General features: G+C 53.1%; 1 protein-coding gene across 20 annotated transcripts in view; it reads left to right on the forward strand.

Moving 5' to 3' along the window:
* Window positions 1-18,597, forward strand: part of BIN1 (bridging integrator 1) — a 151,227-nt gene that overhangs the window by 84,157 nt on the left and 48,473 nt on the right. For all 20 annotated transcript variants that reach the window (XM_075933058.2, XM_075933041.2, XM_075933044.2 and 17 more), the window contains exons 3-6: window positions 6,658-6,712; window positions 7,871-7,965; window positions 9,712-9,807; window positions 16,329-16,436. In XM_075933058.2, coding sequence (XP_075789173.1) covers window positions 6,658-6,712; window positions 7,871-7,965; window positions 9,712-9,807; window positions 16,329-16,436 — 354 coding nt within the window. The remainder of the gene's footprint in view (window positions 1-6,657; window positions 6,713-7,870; window positions 7,966-9,711; window positions 9,808-16,328; window positions 16,437-18,597) is intronic.

An 18,597-nucleotide genomic window follows, 5' to 3' on the forward strand; every position in this document is an offset into this window, starting at 1 on the left:
GGTATGTCTACACTACCCCGCTAGTTCGAACTAGCGGGGTAATGTATGCATACCGCATTTGCTAATGAAGCCCGGGATTTGAATTTCCCGGGCTTCATTAGCATAAGCGGGGAGCCGCCATTTTTAAATCCCCGCTGCTTCGAACCCCGTGTAGCGCGGCTACACGGGGCTCGAACTAGGTAGTTCGGACTAGGGTGCCTATTCCGAACTACCGGTACACCTCGTTTCACGAGGAGTACCGGTAGTTCGGAATAGGACCCTAGTCCGAACTACCTAGTTCGAGCCCCGTGTAGCCGCGCTACACGGGGTTCGAAGCAGCGGGGATTTAAAAATGGCGGCTCCCCGCTTATGCTAATGAAGCCCGGGAAATTCAAATCCCGGGCTTCATTAGCAAATGCGGTATGCATACATTACCCTCCTAGTTCGAACTAGGAGGGTAGTGTAGACATACCCTATCATCCTGTGACTATAGCTTGACTTCTTTACAGGATTTGGATAACCTAAAAACCATACTAATACAAATAATAATGTAGCTCTGTCTACTCAGAGGGATAACACAAACATATGAGCTAGGAACGAGACTTCTCCTGCCAATTCGTGTACACAGCTGGCCAAATATATTATATGAGAGATTGCCTCCTTCTGACACCTCAGGCATTGGCGATGGCTGGCGAATGAAAGGGCATGGTGGTGTTTTCGTGCTAGCATTTGTGTGTGTGGTTAAGTGCGTTCAGAGGTGGGTAATTGACGAATCGTGCAGTCGATTCAATTTGTATCGACTACACGATTAGTCGATAAGGGAAGGGCTCTGTTCCGGCTCATGCCGGTCCAGGAGCTACCCCCGCTGCGGCTCTGCAGTTTAAATGTAGTAAAAGCTGGGTGTGCAGGCAGCCGGCTCCGTACATTTAAACTGCCGAGTTGCAGTGGGAGGTAGGTCCCGGACAGACATGAGCCAGGAGAGAGCCGGGACTACTATGGTTCTTACTACATTTAACATGCAGAGCTGCAGCGATCCCAGACCGGCGCGAGCTGGGACTGAGCCAGGCTTGCTTGGTCCTGGCTCACACCAGGTCCATCAGCCTCAGTCCATGGGGGGACCAGCAGAGGAAGGGGTAGAAGCGAGTAGTCTCGACTGCTTGCTTACATCCCTAGTGTGGATAGCCCCGTGGTCACCCTCATCAGGATGTACACCATGTATCTGAATGATTTCCCATGGCTGATCTACTAGGCTCTCCCTCTAGAAGTCTCTCCTTTCATCTGTGTATAAACTTGCTGCCAGACAACTGCCTGGCGCGTCCCTGTCTAGCTGTGTGTTTGTGTTGGCTATTTTGGGTCTGGCTGGTGAGACCAGCTTCTGATGGAAATGCACCCTGCCCTTCAGAGTGCTACTAGGGCCCGGGCCCGATTTTTCACAAGTTGTGTTGGAATAACGAGGCCTGTACATCTCTCTGGGGTGTGCGCTCCGTGGTAACAAAAATGGGGAGCGTTCACACCAGGTCAGCACGAGCTATCGCGTGTTGACGGGGAAGGGCACGAAAAGGAAGACAAACGGGATCAGTTCAACCCCGAAAGGCCTCCTGATCCAATCTGAGGTCTGCGTTAAGATTGTGCCAACCAAACGCGAGCTACAGGACCGGACACCAATGGACTGAAATTAGTGCGTTTGGAAATTGGGCCTAATCGGCGAACAAAATAAGGAGGCTTCCATCACTGTCTTTTTGGGGTCCTTAAAAGAATCACAGGACACCAGGACTGGAAGGGACCTTGAGAGGTTTTCAAGTCCAGTCCCCCACCCTCGTGGCAGAACCAAGCACCATCTAGACCATCCCTGACAGGTGTCTGTCTAACCTGCTCTTAAATATCCCCAGTGATGGAGATTCCACAACCTCCCTAGGCAATTTATTCCAGTGTTTCACCACCCAGATAGTTAGGAACTTTTTCCTACTGTCCAACCTAAATCTCCCAAAGAAAGAAAAGACATGGGAAGGAAAATTGGGACACGGAAGCAACAGTGGCCAACTTAAAGAAGCTTCTAACAGCTGCAGGGAGCGTACCATCATGACCACCGTCTCTTCAGACCCAGAGGCTATTTACCAGCACTGAGCCTTTGCAATTCTCATCCCGAGAAATGGTCTGGCCAGAGCAGACGGCAGAAAGAGACCCTGCCGACATCTTCACCTGGGATATGAGACTTTTGTTACCCCTCCCTGCCATCTGTCCGTTTTGTTCCTCACCATATTTCTTCTTTTTCCTGTCCCTCTCTCTTGCTCTTCTGTCTACTAAGAGCCTAGTTAAGCTGGCCAAGGCTGCTAGCAGCTTGTGACTCGAAAGGCAGTGAAAAGTTTGCCAGGTCTCAGAGTGGCGGATGCAGCAGCTGCATTTCCTGTCTCTGCTGTTCTTTTCTCTCCCTTTCTGTTTGGCTCGTTTGGCTTTTTTGGAAGTGGGGTCAGATTTTGGCAATAGCTCCAGCCCATCTTCACCGAACTGCTTCTCGGATCTCCGTAAGGACCATCTTCAGTTCCAGCCAAGAGACTGTCAGGCAGGGTGTTTGTCTTTATAAAAGCTGGCTACAGCTCCAGGGAAAGAACGAGGGGCGTGGGTTAAACTGGAACCCTTACTTAACACTTTACACATCGAACGCTTTTGCCTGTTTTCTTCTTTTTGGAATCTTTATAAGGCAAGGCCAAGAAGATTTGTAATCGTGTGGTTGCCATGCTACCAAGCCGGGTGAGGTCTCGGGACAGCACACCTTGAGTTTTGTTTAAGTGTACCAGTGATGGATCACGCCAACATCATGCGAACACCTTTGGATTCTTGGGGACCATATGTTCCATCTCAGTTAATACAGCAGCTGCTTCTCCCTAGTTTTGTGAGTCCAACGTCGGGCACCCCAAAAAAGTGGCACCCAACACTTGAGGTTACTTTGGAAAATGTGGTTATTGAGGATTCCTCCTTCCTTTTCTCGCAGTCCTTCCTCAGGTCTGGAATTCCAGAGAGTGAAACCGTTAGAGCACAGATCCTCACGACCAAAGTTTTCACAGCCTCCGCGCGTGGCCACCAACTTTTGCGCTGACAGTTTTTCCTAAGAGACTTAATTAGCTGTAGGAAAAGCCAATAAATATGCAGAGACTTGTCCAAATCATTTAAATGTATGTAAACTTTTGTTTTGCAGACTCAAGAATAAAAATAAGATACCGTGATCTCTGTTTTTAACTGGACCTACATAGAATAGAAACACAGATCAAGTGCTTTGCACATTCTTGGGTTTTGGTGGTTGTTTCTTTAGCTTGTCTAGTAAGACTGCGGCTGCCAAAAGGAATAGAGGGGTGTGTGTGTGTGTGTGTGTGTGTGTGTGTGTGTGTGTGTGTGTGTGTGTGTGTGTGTTAATATCAATTCACAGCAGGTTTCCTAGCTAACTGGGAAGCTATGAAAAGTGGAATTAACAAGCAGGCAGATATCACTTTTCACAGCAGACTTACTCAGCCGTGGGACAAATTAAGCCCTGGACGTGGAGGTGGGTAGGAATCAGCAGGGAGTCAGTGGCAACAGGGGGATGGTTTTGGGGAATCAGGGAGGCGACGGGGGCCGGGGACACTGCAGAGAGAGGGGTCTGGAACTCACCACCAGAGTTCAGGCCTGGAGCCTGAAATTGATGACTGAGCCTGCCACCTGCTGCTCCAGCGCTGAAGACGTCGGAGCCGCACTACCCCCTGCAAGGCGGGGAACAGACTGGCTGCCTGCTCCTCCGGTGTTTGTGGATGAAGGGTGGGAGTGTCGGGCAGAAGCAGCAGCCCCAGACACTGTCCTGGAGGCTGTGACCCCAAGCAGAGCCCCTGGCAGCACACATACATGGTCAGGGTGGTAGCATTTGACAAACCCTGCCCTAGAGGTTATTTTTGTGGGACTGCCTTTAATGGCCCATCTCCCTTGCCCCCCTGCTGACATCCCCGTGGCATGGCCAGGCTGTCCCTCGATCGGCACCCTCCAGAGGCGTGATTGCTGCACATCAGATCAAAGCTGGCTTGATTGAGAATTTGCAGGGGCCTGGACTGCCCCCCCACCTCTGGCCTTGGACTCTGGGACATACTTGAGTGGCTTGTCTGAGCTGCGGTCCATGCCTTGCTGCTCTAGTGAGCTAGCTAGATCAAAGCAAGTCCAGGGCAGTGTGCATGTGCTGTATTCGCACCTCCCAGCATCTAGACACCCACAACTGGCTTGTGCCTGGTACCCCAGGCTTCTGCAACTTGAGCGAGGCAGCTGTTTCATTGCTGCATAGACTGCTGGGCTTGGATGTCCACCCCCTGTTCTACTCTTGCAGCCCACGCGGTCACTGTTCATTCCTCTGCTCCCGCCAAGCCATCTGAACTTTGCACTGAGACACGGAATGTTGTCATGTTAGCAGCTGGATGAGAAGAAGCAGTTCTGGAATCCACTCAGCTCGCGCACCAGCACTTGGAACGCAAGGCGCGAGCTCTGTTTTCCAGCAGGCAAGCTGGGGGCGAGAGGCAGGCCCCCAAAGAGCAGAGGGTGATAGGAAACATCTGCTTCCACAGCGGTGCGAAGCCTGAAGCCACCTGAGACACCAGCAAGCTCCCTCCTCAGCCTGTCCACGTGCATTTGACGGGGGCCCCGTGTGGACATTCCAGCCGGGAAGGAAGCAGGGAAATGAAATGAAATGTAACCGAACGTGGGGGCGGAACGGCCACCCTCTAGCATCCTGTGTGTGGCGTTTCACAGCTGCTTTCTGGGCTAGCGAAGCCCCAAAGGAAGTGTTCAGTCTAGGGAAATCAAATCTGTATTTTTCCCCCTCACAGGACGTCTGTCTCCTTCAGACTCTCCTTCAACCTTTGGGTCCCCTAGAAGTAGAGGTATAAAATCCTGGTTAACTGGTTAAAATGTTTAACTGGTTAACTTCATCAACAGGGGCGTGGCTAAAGTGCCCCCAACAACAGGACCCTCCGGGCTGGAGTAGCCCTCCGCGCATGTCGGGGGGGATGTTACAGCCCCCGCCGGTTAACCGAAACGGGTAAGAATCCCCCGGTAAGGGTGATGCTAGCCACTTAATTGTTCGCATCCCTACCTAGAAGATTCCCTTGATATCTGAGGCCATCTGAGCCAACACTCCCTCCACTGCAAAGCACCGGAGGATGGAAACAGAAATCCAAGTGCAAACAGAAGGCCGCCCCCACGCCGCTGCTCTCTGGCACCCGCCTCTCCCCTGCCTTCCCTGTTTTGTGGTTTGCATCAGCACAGCGTGGGTGCCGAAGGCTCCTTTTCTGACTTGCTGTAGTGTGTGTGAGATGCCTCCTTTTACACACCTGGAAGTGACGACAGCTCGCAAGGCCGTGGTGAGTCGGGCCCAGTATATTTTAAACCGGGGTGGGGAACGTTTTTTGAGTCGGGGCCCTAACTCACAGAAAAATCATTTGGGGGCTGCACATGAGAGAAAAAAGCAAAAAAAACCCCCCCCAACAACCCAAAACCTCTCTCTGATGTGGCCCCCAGCTGAGAAGCAGAAAGACACTCCCCACATTTCCCTCCTACGCCAGACCCCAGGGGCACAGGCTAGTAAACTGTATGTGCTCCAGCCCCATGGTGGGGCCGCATGGGGGCTGGAACACCAGCACAGGCTCCCCAATGCTGGGGGGGGCATTGAGGGCCTGAGGTTCCCCACCCCTGTTTTAAAAAGCAACGTTTGCATCATTCAGTACTGAGCGCTTCCAGAGTGGTCAGTGTGTGTGTGTGTGTGTGTGTGTGTGTGTGTGTGTAGTCAGTGTGTGTGTGTGTGTGTGTGTGGTCAGTGGGGGAGGGTGTGTGTGTGTGTGATTTGTGTGAGAGAGAGATGACAATATTTTGACCTCATTTCTTGTACTGTGTCCATCACCATGGTGTCTGGCCAGCTCTGAAGTCCCCAAAGCAAACCAGTGACTGCATTTCTTAACCATTAGCTTCCAAACGAATGAAATCCAACCGTCACTGCTGTACGGCCGGATTAAAACCTTGGATTGGCGTTTTCACCTTTCATGCTGTTTGTTGGCTCCTTGCAGTGTCACACAGCTGGAACAGCGAATGGGGCGCTTTCGGTGTCCCCTTGCTAACCTCTACGCCGGCACAGCGCTGGTGTGATTTGTGTTTCCAACCTTCCGGGGGAATGGTACAACTGAAACGGTTCACAGTCGTGTAAAAAATAACACAAGAATACATTTCTGCTTGAGTTAGATCTTCTAACCTCCCCCAAAACCTGCACGTTGGGCTCCTTGCTGCAGTCTAGAGCCTATGTCTGTCTGTCTACACTGCCTACTAACCCGGAGTTCTCACTCCGGTTCCAGCCCAAGTCCCCTTTCCAGCTGCAAACAAAGGCAGGCGGCAAGCACTCAGAGGATGGGGTCAGAGACAGTCCCGGGGTGACGATGCCCCGAGGCCTGTAACTTTGCAGTGGGGCTCATTGGCCTAAGCAGCCTCATCCGTCTTGATTTTTTGGTTCACTTTGCGCCGTCCCACGTAACCTGTTTCTTAGCCTGTGCCGGCTTCTCAGCCGTCGGGTTGTATAGGCAGTTCAGGTATGTGTTGTTTTTTTCCTTTCATAGCCCCGTCTTGCATGACTCCATCTCCCTCGGTACCAACCAATAACCCGCTGGCTTTTCCTTCTCTTCGCAGACAGAAGGCAGCAAGCTGCAGAAGGATCTCCGAACTTACCTGACTTCTGTAAAAGGTAACACCTGTGCCTCTGGAGGCCTGTCGCTTTTCCAGCTGTAGGCACCGCAAATTGGGTTTTCTTGGCCACAGCTTTTCCTGCCCGTTTCTATTCCCAGGAATGGGTTTCCTGGAGCGACTGGCCCGGTGAGGGAGGGCCGGTTTTGCACTCTCTTGCTCCCCAGGCTGGCTCCTGTAATCAATAAGGTGTTTTGACTACTGGCTCCTGCATTAGGAAGGCAGGATAAAGGACCCGCTGAAGGTAGGTGCTGGAGTGACTTAGGAGATAGAGCAGTGTTTCCCAAAGCCCAGTACTGGTCCTTAGAAAAAAAATACCAGTCCTTAGAAAAAAAATACCAGTCCTTAGAAAAATTATCACGCATGAGCCTATTAATTTGTGTGACGGGGTCGCAGCATCCGCACTGCCGAGCGCAGCCCTCTTGGGAGAGAACCCACTGCCATGGCGTCTCTGACGGGCATGCTCCCTGGCAGTGGGACAAGATCCAGCGGGTGCTAGGACCCAGGGAGAAGGCCGGGTGCCGTGCGCACCAACGCAGAACGCCCCGTGCTGGACGCAGCCGGGGGAGCCGGCGCTGGCCAATAAAGTGGCCGGGATTGGGGCCAGGAGGGAGGGGCACCGTGCGCCAGGCTGATAAAGCGGCCGGGATTGGGGCGGAACAACCCGCTGGACAGGTAGGACCAGCGACACAATTTATTTGCATCTTCATCATTTGCTTAATGAACATGCAAATAAATGTTACTGGTCCTCCAAAAGCTTGTGAATGGGTTTATTGGTCCCCAGTCTCAAAAAGATTAAGAACCACTGGGTTAGAGGATTTGCCTGTGGAGCACAGGGTGGTGGGTTCAAGTCCCACCTCCCTCCGGCTGGCTGGTGCTGGCTCCCATATTGGTGGGGCAGCTTGGCTTGGGGAGGCTGTCTTCTCCTCCCTGCAGCCAGCCAGCCGCGTGGTTTTGGTGAGGGTTGGTAGGCGGCCCCTCCCGCTTCCTGCTAGGTGAGGCGAAACCATGAACGTCGTGCGGCTTGGGTGACTGGTTGTGGGAGCCCCTCTCTTCCCTTTGTGTGGTGCCCATGTTGAGTTCCTGCGAGCCCCAGGGAGGGGCGCCTTGGCGGAGCGCCGCCCCGCGGTTTTTGAGCCTGTCCTCTCGTCTCTCCTAGCGATGCACGAGGCCTCCAAGAAGCTGACGGAATGCTTGCAGGAAGTGTATGAGCCGGAGTGGCCGGGGAGAGACGACACCAACAAAATAGCTGAGGTGAGACGCCACGCCAGGGAGGTCGGCCCCGGGAGAGCGGATTAGTGGGACAGGTGCACTTACCTCCTGCGCTCTGCTCTCTAATGCTAGACTTATCTCCAGCCACACACGGCTGCTTGCAGGGTCACCGGCTGTCCTGAGATACATCCTGCAAAGGGCAAATAGCGTAGAGCAGCCGTCTTTTCCACCCCGTTCCCTCTCCCCCCGCCGTGCACTGTGGAACTGCGCAGATGGTGCTGGGAGGGACCAGGTGTTAAGCCGGCTCCCCTCAGCACCAGCTCCTGCTTCTGCACTCCCCCCCTTGCTGCCTCTGATACAGAGGCAGCAAGTGGGGGATGGGGGGAAGCGAGTAGTCGACTTGATGACACAATAAGCCTAGGCTCGTTGGGTAGTCAAGTACTTGACTAGTCGCTTCGATCCCTATGGGGCTGCGGATTGAAGCCGAACAAGAGCCAACCGCTTACGAGCTGAAGGAGTACAGGAAGGGTTCCTTACGGGGTTCACTCATTTGACAGTGTCCCTTTTTGAAAGGAACGCGTAATGGTGCTGCTTGGAGGAGGGGGAAGATCCTGGGGGGGGGGATCAGCCTGGGAGGGGGGGGATCGAAAAGGGAACGGTGACCCGAAGAGGGGGTGGAGCCAAAGCAGAGAGGAATGGCTCTGTTGTGTGTGAAGAGGTTCTGCGTGGAGATGGAGAGGTTTTCTTGGGTCTGTTTCTCTCCCCCAAATCCACGGGTTAATTATAACTTCATCAGGCGCTCCTGGCAGGGCCTTCTCTGCACTGTAGGCTTTTTTTCTGGGGCGTCCAGAGGGAGTTCGGGGCGCTCACAGTGACTTGGGGTCAAGCGGCAGGAGCCCTGAGGTGGCGTGTCCCTCAGCAGTAGTGACACGGTGGTGGGTGTGGGCGGGTTGATTGGGGGATGCCGATCTTGAGTGGCATTTAGAAGCCTCTAGGTAAGGAAAAGCGCAGTCTGCAAGGTAATGAAGAAGCGGAACGGTGGGGAATGGGGTTGCTATAGGAATGCTCTTCCTTAGGCCCCCTTGGCTCTCCCAGGTGAGGTGACCTGCTGCTTTGGCCTGGGGAGTAAACCAGCCTGCGCCTCAGATTTACTCCAGGTGCATGGGGCGCGGTGTCCGCATGTAGGGAACGATCCATTGAAGTCGGTGGGAGTTTTTTTTTTTTCCATTGACTTCAACGGGAGCACGATGAAGCCGGAGTCTCCCATGTCCCCTCCCCACCGGCAGGGGTAGACACACTGCCTTGCCTTTGGCAGGGAGCTGCTGCTGTCACGGAGGGAAAAGTGCCCCTTCCCCAGCCGGGCAGCTCCGTGCGCGGTGCCCTGAGCCCCTGGCGGGGTTCATTAAGCAGCTACGGGGCCGTGCGGCCGCGCAGCTTCGAGGGAGCCTTGGCCAGAAGGACAGTCTGGCAGTTGGACTAGGAGAATCCGGACTAGCGGGTTCTATTCCCACATCGACCGTGTGATCTGGGGTATGCAGTGCTGAGGTAGCGATTTCAGTCCCAGGTATTGGAGAGACACGGTGGGGGAAGACCAACTGCTGTTCCCGAGAGAGAGAGAGAGAAACTTTCATGCTTACGCAGCTCTTCTAGATCCACGCTGTGCGTGTCTCAGTTTCCCCAAAAGAGTCACAATAACTCTCTCTGGGAGGCTCTCTCCAGATTGCCATGTGCTTGGAGATCACAGTCAATAGAAATGTCAACTTGCTTGTGGTCCTTTTTGTCTTTCAGAACAACGACCTGCTCTGGGTGGATTTCCATCAGAAGCTTGTTGATCAGGCGCTTCTAACCATGGATACTTACCTTGGCCAATTCCCGGATATCAAAGTAGGTTGCTCCCCGCGCTCCCGTCGTGTTGTGCTAACGAGTGGCCGGGACGTTGCGAGCTCAAGTCGGGGGTTTTGCACAAATGCATCTCTTGGGATCCCACCTCCTTTAGCTCGGGGGGCAGTGAAGTGAATGGGGCAGGGAGCACCCACCTCCCCAATTCACTCTGCCCCCTGTTGGCCAAATACCAATCCTCCTCTACTCGCTTGGCTAGTGGGTGGCTGCCCTGGCAGCCAGGCCGGGATGTGGATGCTGCTAGGCTGTAGGATCAGCTACCAGATTGTTCTGTGAGGGTACGTCTAGACTATGCTGTAGTTTTGAAAGAGGATATGCAAATCCCCGTGGGAATTTGCATATTGTCTTCCAATCTCTCTTTCGAAAGTGAGTCTTTCGAAAGTGAAAGTAGTCTGGACGTGGCTTTTTCGGAACCCCCCCTTTTTGAAATCATCCTGCATAAACCTCATTTTTTTGAGGAAGAGCGATTTTTCGGAAAAGGGGGGGGGGGCGGTTCCGAAAAAAAACGCGTCCAATCTACTTTCGCGGAATTGGCATATCCTCTTTCGAAAATACAGCGTAGTCTAGACGTACCCTGCGTGGAGTTCAGACAAACACATAGGCCATCAACTCCAGATACTTGCCCTACTTTTACAACCGGCTTTTACAACATAAGAGCACTAACGAAGGCAGTACCCACTAACACGTCATGCAGACAATGGCCTGTTTCTACTGCTCTCCCTGCTATACACGAAAATGTAAGTACGATATGTGTATTCCTACCTGATTTCTTTTTGGATGATTCGGTACAATAAGAAAGCCAGCAGCTTTTCAGGGCTAGTGACGCTTCGGGAGGCGCACTGTGAAGGTGCTTAGGACAGATCAGACTCCTGACAGGGGTTCAGCTGTCGGGAACGGTGGAGAGCCAGTGCTGTGTGTGTCGGGGCAATATTTGAATAACCCGGAGCTGCCCCGGGAATGAGTGAGATCTGCTCGCAGGTTTGCCAGGGAGCTCCTGACTTTACTCCGCAGGATAAATATTCTTCGGTTCCTCTGTTCTTTCACTTCCTGTCCCTGGAGAGCGGCTCCAGGCCGTCGAACTGCGTGTTAGCCGAGTGCGGCCGCATTTTCTCACGCGCGGGCTTTCATCAGCCCCTCGCGAGCAAAGCACGTTTCTCGCGGAAGCCTCTGTCGTCACTGGCATAGGGTGCAGTGTCTGTCAGCCTTGTAAGGGGAATAGAATCACCCAGACAAAGCTTCGTTCACGCTGCCCTGCTACCACGGAGCCGGGGCTGTGGAAAGGAACGGCCGTGTTGGGCATGCCTGCGTTGGCCCCGAATGCACTGGAGGGAAGCAGATGACGCGACATAACGGAGGAAGAGATGTGCCTGCAGGGCGGAGGGGCTTTGATGCACGGGAAGGTTTACAGGGGGGCACTGGTCCCCTCAGCGCCACCTTATCTCTGGCTCTGTCGTGTCTGAGGTGACTGGTGAGGGAGGGGCCACCAGCCACGTGACTTCTCCCCACCAGGGAAGGGCTGGGACCACCCCCCTCTTCCCACCCTTGCTCTGCCCCACCACTGCCGGAAAGTGTGAGGACGTCTCGACCTCTGCTGCAGGCCCCCGCTGGCGTCTGGCTGGCCCCTCCACCCGTGGCGTTGGGGACATGTGCCCCTCCCCCACACACACATTAAAGCCGAGTGGCACTGGCGGAGCATCTGCCGGTGGGGAAGAGCGTGCCGCCCGGGAAGTGGCTCCTGGCACGAGCTACCTGTCTCCAGCGCGGCTCTCCGGATTTAGTGCACCCCTCAGCCGTGGAGTGTCGGGCCTGCGTGGGGGCGAGCCAGGCTTGGCTTTGTGCAACGCAGGGCGACACGTAGGGCGCACGGGGCTCCGGGTGCACTTGGGGTGTCAGCGGGGAGGCGGCGTGGGCGCGATTCTCTCGCCAAGCCAGGGTTACGTCGGTTGTGGTCCCTGGACGGCGGCGAAGTTCGTTCTGAGTCTCTCCACTGCAGCGAGAGCCGCCTCGGGTGCACCGAGCTGCCGGAGCCAACCTGCCCCGCTGAAACGTGCCCCCAGCTTTTCCCACACCAAGCAAGAACATTTCCCCTCTCCGCCCCCCAATGCCACCACGGCTGATCCCACCCTGCACCCGAGTGGCCTTCCCCCGCTCCCTCCCTTTCAATCCGGAGCTCCCTGTCTCGACTGTAAGCACGTTCGGGAGCGTTCCGTTCCTTCGCTGACTTGACGTGAGGCAGAGCGTCCCGGGGAAGGCGGTAATACTGCAGGGGGAGGGGTGGTGAAAAACCAACTCGTGTTCTTGCTTTTTGACTGTTTATTTTTTTAGGAATGATTTTTTTGGGGGGGTCTTTTTGGCTCATTTTTTAAACCGGAACGGGGCGATCCCTGTGTGGCAGAATCCCTTTAATAGACTGAGTCTTCTTTTTTTTTTTTTTAAGCCCATCTGTGCCCTGGCTTTGCCTTCCCTTGGATGTGCCGAGTCGTAGGGAAGGAGCGGGTGTAGCTGGGCTATGTGTTTCCGAGGACAAAGCTTGTGTGGCCGGCAGATCTCTGCGAATTGGGTTAAAATCTGGCTGCACGGAGCCAGCTGCTCAGGAGGGGAGGGGTCTCTGCTGGCAGTCCTGGGGTCTCCTCTGCATTCCCTCTACCCCAGCCCCATGCCTTCCCCCAGCAGCGGTTCATTTGGAGGCAGCTGCACAGGAAATGGCTTTTCCATGTGGCCGTGCTTGTAAGATGTCATGTCCTCACATAGGCTGTGCCAGCCCGGCTCCTTCCCTGGGGAAGCAGCCCCCGTTCCGCCCTCCCTTCCTGAACCGCTTATACCTTTGCCGCAGCCTGTTGTTCCTGGAGGATGGGCTTCCGGTTCCAGGTTCAGCGTGCAAGCTGTGCACGTGTGCAAACGCATGGGGTCTCTGCTTCCTGGGGCTCTTCCCCGCCCCCCCCCCCCCCCCGTACACCCACCGTCACTGTCCATCGGAGTCTCACAGGGGAAAACTTGGTGTCCTCGTCCCAGCTTTGCCCACCAGACCCGGCAGTCCCCTGGAGACGCCCCGCCCCCACTCTCCCGTGCTCCGTCGTGGAAGGGCTAGTGGCGCCGGTGTGTTCACGCGGTTCTTGTTACGCTTCAGCGTTTTAGGGGGCTGGGGAAGGCCGGCTTGCGGCTCTCAGGGCTGCTGTTCCCGGCTGTCTGCCGACTCTCTCCGTGGGTGTCTTTCAGCAGGCGGCTAACGTGGTGACTGAGGAGTGTGTCTACGCTACACACTAAGCCCATATGTGTAGGCTGACCAACAGCCTCTGCGGGGACGTCCACATTGCCCTCCTGGGGGCGGCGGGGTGCGTCCGCAGTTGGAATTCTTCCCACGACCTCAAAGGGCTACTGGGGGGCAGTGAGAGCCCCTTTGGCCCATGGGCTTTTGGCACTAGCTTGGCTTTTTCAGCTTCTGCTCCCTGGTCCCTGCCAGCCGTGAGGAAAGGGAGATGAGGGGCGGGAGAGAAAGGGACAGCCCTGATTCCCAGCTCGGAGTGGGGATCTGTCACCCTGCTTTCCAGAAAAAGTGATGGGCTCCAGCTGCCTGGCTTTCTTGTCCATTTCCTGCCATGGAATGGACAAGACACAACAGCTGTTGTAAACTTACCAGCGGTGTAGTACAGAGCAGGCCTAAAACTTTTCCATGTCTAGCGTCTCTGGAACATGGTGAAGGTTTTAGGCTGGGTTTCCAAAAGGAACCTACAGGAGTCAGGCATCCAAATTGCACTGAATTTGGGCACCAAACTTTCCGTTCAAAATCTCAGGGCACAGATATCTCAGTGTTACTGAGGGTGTGTGTGTGTGGTTTTTTTCTTCTTTCTCAGTCCCCCAGTAGGCTGCCATCCCTCCAGGATTGTCCTGGAGTCTCCTGGAATTAAAGATTAGCCTTCCATAGCATCTTACATTGGATGAAACCTCCCGGAATACATCCAACCAAAACTGGCAACCCTACACCCAAATGATACTTAAAATTAAACAACCCTCTGCTTGGTTTAGAGACTTCTATAATCAAAGCATTGTCCACCTCTGGGCTCAGCTAGAGATCCAATTCCTATTGGGGCTTAAATTAAAATATATATTTATTTTATTGAGCTGGTCATTTCTTTTACAATGCAACTTCTTTTATCAGAAAAAAACAAAAGTGTGTGTGTGTGTGTGTGTGTGTGTGTGTGTGTGTGTGTGTGTGTGTGTGTGTGTTAAAGTCCTTTACAGCCGGGATGCATTTTCCACAAGGACGAAGCAGTGGCTTGAATCAAATTTGGTTTGCATGACTGATCAAAAACCATTGCCAGAGATGTTGCAAATGCTACGTCATTGAGACTGCAGAGCAAAGCTTTATATAAGAACATACGGATCTGTGCCATATTTTTGCTGCTTAGACTCTAGAAAGACAGACTGAGGGTGTGTCTACAGTGCACCCTTAAGTCAAAATAAAATATACAATTTGCGCCAATAGCACACTATTTTGAAAGATCTCTTATCCCTCGTGCAACAAGGTTTACAGGGATGCCGAAATAGTGGGTCCGCTATATTTTGCAATAGCGGACGCGTTCAAAAGACGCAGGGTAGCTATTTCGGGATACCTCTGGTATCCCGAAATAGTCTTGCAGTATAGACTTACCCTGAGAGATTTTTCTGTTTTTAAAGAAAAAGTGTTTTTATGTTAGAAATACCCCTGCTTCTCCTGTGATTCTGGAACTGTTGTGATTATGGCATTGCAGGTACTGAGATAGGAACTGATTAAGATGGGAGAGAGTTTTAGTCACATTGTTGAAAGGATCAGAGGGGTCGCTGTGCTAGTCTGTATTGGCAAAAATAACGAGGAGTCCTATGGCACCTTGAAGACTGTCCGATTCAGGTGGGCATAAGCTTTCATGGGCAGATGCAAAAGCTTGGTTTCTCTTAATAGCCATTTAACTCAAATGCCGGGAAAACAGTTGGGAGTAAAGACTTCTTGGTTAAAGAACAACCAGGCCTTTTAGTTAAGGGCTGTGAATGCTCCCGTTCAGTTCTCTGGCCTTTTAAAGAGACCAGGAAAGCTGATATTCTTGTTTTTAAAAACAAGGTTAAGTAATAGTAGTAGATTAAAAGATAAAAACCTTTTAGGCCTTCTGACACCATCATTTAGAAACAAAAAAGGGCACAAAAGCCGTTTCCTCTTCCTGTGCAGCACACTATCTGGGCGTTTTTTGTATAAAATATTGTGTAACTCTCAGAATGTTTGAGTGTGTGTTTGTAGTGTTTCTAGAATACACAAGGAGAGCAAAGTTTTCTGAAGGATGTAATAAGCCAAAAGGGGCATGAACCCATGGGCAGTGGGTGAAAGCCCATCTGCAGAAGGCTACCCCAGCCCCGCCCCTTCTGCCTAAAACCCCGCCCACCGCAGCCGGATCCTTCCTGGTCATGTGCAGAGCTGGGGCTGCCATGCTATGGCCCTGGCCTGGCTCTGCCCGGTGGCTGGGAGGAGCCGGGCTTCCACTCTGCAGCCCTAGTCTTTCCTAGGGTTGGGCATGGACGTCTTAGGCAGTTGGGCGTGGACGTAGTTTTGGGAAGGCTGTACCTTCCCTTGCTTACGTTACCAGCCGCCCATGCATGAACCAACATTGTGGTTCTGGACATCCTGGTAACGTTGGGTAGTTTTGAGTCAAACAAAACTAGAGCTGTCTCTTCTGAGTTTCTCTCTGTCTGTCTCTCTCTCAAGTTATTTCAGTATCGACTCAAAGATCAGGAAGCCTCCAGATGCCTCTTAGAATCTCTTTTTGCCCGTCGGAACTGGCAGCTGTTCAAATCATGGGGAGCCCTTCCAATCCTCCAGAGACCGTCTGGATCAGGACCTTGTGGGAGAGCAGAATTAAGGGGCTGAGCATTCGAAATATGTAGGGTTTTTTAATGTGGCGGAATTAATGTAGAAACCCAGAGACTCCATCCTGAGATGCACTGACTCTTTCCCCTCCCACCCCCCAAAAAAAGCAAGCAGGGGAGGGGAGAGAAATGATGAACTCCTGCTGGGCTGGCAGGAAGGGGCCGGCGTGGCAGGTGCGGGAAGTCGCGTGTTCACAAGCAGTGTTGCACGCTCAGGAGATGGCTTGGCTCTGTCCGGGCGGGGGGGCTCTGTGCTAATAGGGCCGATGACAGGATTGAGCCTGGGATAGAGACTTTGCTTCATGTCAGGAGCTGTTGGCGTTTCACAGGTAACGTAGAGGGGCGAGAAGGGTGCAGAGACGTTTCCCTGATGCCTTGGGAAAACGCTGTCAGTGGCAGAGACCTTCTGAAGGGGGGTGACCTAGGATGGGGTCTGAACCCCAGAAGCTACATGCCGTTCCAGCTAGTCCAAACCCAGACATTTGGGAAGGCCAATTCTTTACTTACTTAATGGGGCGTTGTCGCCGGCGAGGCCGGGGGGTTTTAATTGTGTTTAGCTGACAAGGGCTTACACTTCACGGCTCTGGCTGTTTATAGCTGGTCTCTCTCTCTCTCAGTCTCGCATCGCCAAGCGAGGGAGGAAGCTGGTGGATTACGACAGCGCCAGGCACCATTTTGAATCCTTACAAACCGCAAAGAAGAAAGATGAAACCAAAATCGCCAAGGTAAAGAGATGGGCGGGCCCGGCTTTCATTTCTTATCGTTTTTAAGAACGGCTCCCTTCGGAAGTTGGATCCTGATGACGCATTGCTCCTGCGGGCTTTCTGCGTGGAGAACTGGTGTGCCATGAGGCGGGTGGAGAGCCCTTCATTTAAATAAACTTTAGGAGAAGGCTCTGAAGGTGTTAAGGCGGTGACACTGACTTTCTGGGCAGTATACCGGGCACTGAGGTCAGGGCTATGTGTGTAAGATTTGGTGAGCACAGAACCCTGCATGAGAAAGGAAGACTGGCCTTCCGGTGCCAGCTCGGAACTGGGAGGCAGGAAAGCCTGGGTTCTATTTCTCACTCTGATCAAGGAGCGTGCCTCAGTTTCCCCACCTGCAAAATGGGGATGGGAATACGTGGCTGGCTGCTGCTGAGGAGGTCTGCAGAGGGCGCTGAGACTACATGGCACTTGGAGCCTCTGCTCTGTTCATTCCTGCCATGTAGCTCGTCCCCTGCACAGCTTTGCTCTTTCAGCCTGGCGGGTGCTACGGCCAAATGGAGAAAACAAAACTGGCAATTCAGTGGCCACATACCCTCCCTGATCATCTGGGCCCTGTCTTTTGGTTAAGATTTAACGTGTGATGTTAACGTGTGCTGGAGAACACGCTGGAACGTCTCGTATGGGCCAGAGTAGACTTTTACCAGTGGTACGACAGTTGAATGCCAACCTGGGCACACCTCTGTGAGCCCATATTAGAGATGTGGGGGTGGAGTGGTGGGGGTGGGATCCCAGTTCCACTGATGTCAGTGGCAAAATTCTGTACTGACTTGAGTGGAGCCAAGATTTCATGCGTGTGTGTGGGTCTACACTAGGCAATTCCAAGGTGTTAGCCAGAACATGCGAATGGCACACCTTACAGTCTGGTGGGTTTTTTTTTGGGGGGGGGGGGGAGGGAGGATGAGCTAGGGATGTTGGGAGAAGAGAAGAGAGTGAAATTTCAATTCCCACCCACTCCAGAAGACTCAATTAACAAGCCACAAAAGCTTTTATCTCAAAATACTCCAGTGTTCCTGGAAAACGTTACTGCTCCATGGCCCTGCATGTCTGGTGCCAAATAGCTAATCTGCCTTCTCAGTGGTCCTTTTGCACTTGGTGGCTGGTTGGCAGCACTTCAAAGATTAAAATACTCCTCTCTTTCTCCCTGCTGGCACTCTGGATCACCTGGCAAAACTAGGTGGGGGAACTGGAAGGTGGCTCTAGGAACCAGAATCATTGTATCAGATACGGAAACAAACCCAGTGTCCCTCATTTGACACCCAAGCCTGGTCAGCGGGTCACAGCAGAACTGGGAAGGGGATTGTCCATGGTGGAGGTGGAGGAATCTTTTGTTTAGGGGCGTCGTTCACTGGCAGGTCTAAAACCTTCTGCGGTGATTCACGGATGAACATAGGGCCCCCGTCTGGTACTTTCGAGTCCGGGTAGCTAGACTCCTCCATCTGTGCTTCGCACCCTGGTCTCATCCAAACTGCTCATGTGCGGATGCTCTGCAACAGATGTCGGGTGGTCGACACATTAATAGATAAGGTCATTGAGCAACGTGGCCCAAGCCCAGGGTTCAATTCCTGGTGCTGCCTCTGGGATATTTAAATCAAGCAATTAGAAGTCAAGGGGAGCTTTTTCAGTCCCCGCCGTGGGCTTGGCTTGGCCCTCTCTGCCTCAGTTATCCTGCCTGTATAATAGTCATAACGCGACTTCCCTCCCTTTGTGAAGTGCTTTGAGATCTCTGGAAAAGCATGGGAGAACAATACATTCTTGTTGTTTATTATAGAGCAAATACTGGGCGCTAATGATTCCAACATCATGCAACTTTTCAAACTCCTCCTTCCTTCCTCCTCTCTCCCCTCTCCTCCCCGCTTATAACACATGCACCCCCCCCCCCCCCCGAAAGCCTGCTGCTTACTGCTGACTTTACAACACTCCATTAGAATAAAAAGCCGGGCACTTTCAAATAATTGCATGGGGACAAGAGTGATGTTGAATTAATCCCTTGGAGGAAACTCAACGCCTGGCCTTTCTGTGCTAAGTCACTAACCATTCTTGCCTGTTGCTCTTTGGAGCTGGACAGCTGGTAAACATTCATTACGGCAGCCCTTGGCAAGATTCGTAGCGGCTCGTGCCC

Source organism: Pelodiscus sinensis, chromosome 7 (genome assembly GCF_052426305.1).
Source record: "Pelodiscus sinensis isolate ZL-2025 chromosome 7, ASM5242630v1, whole genome shotgun sequence".
NCBI lineage: Eukaryota > Metazoa > Chordata > Testudines > Trionychidae > Pelodiscus > Pelodiscus sinensis.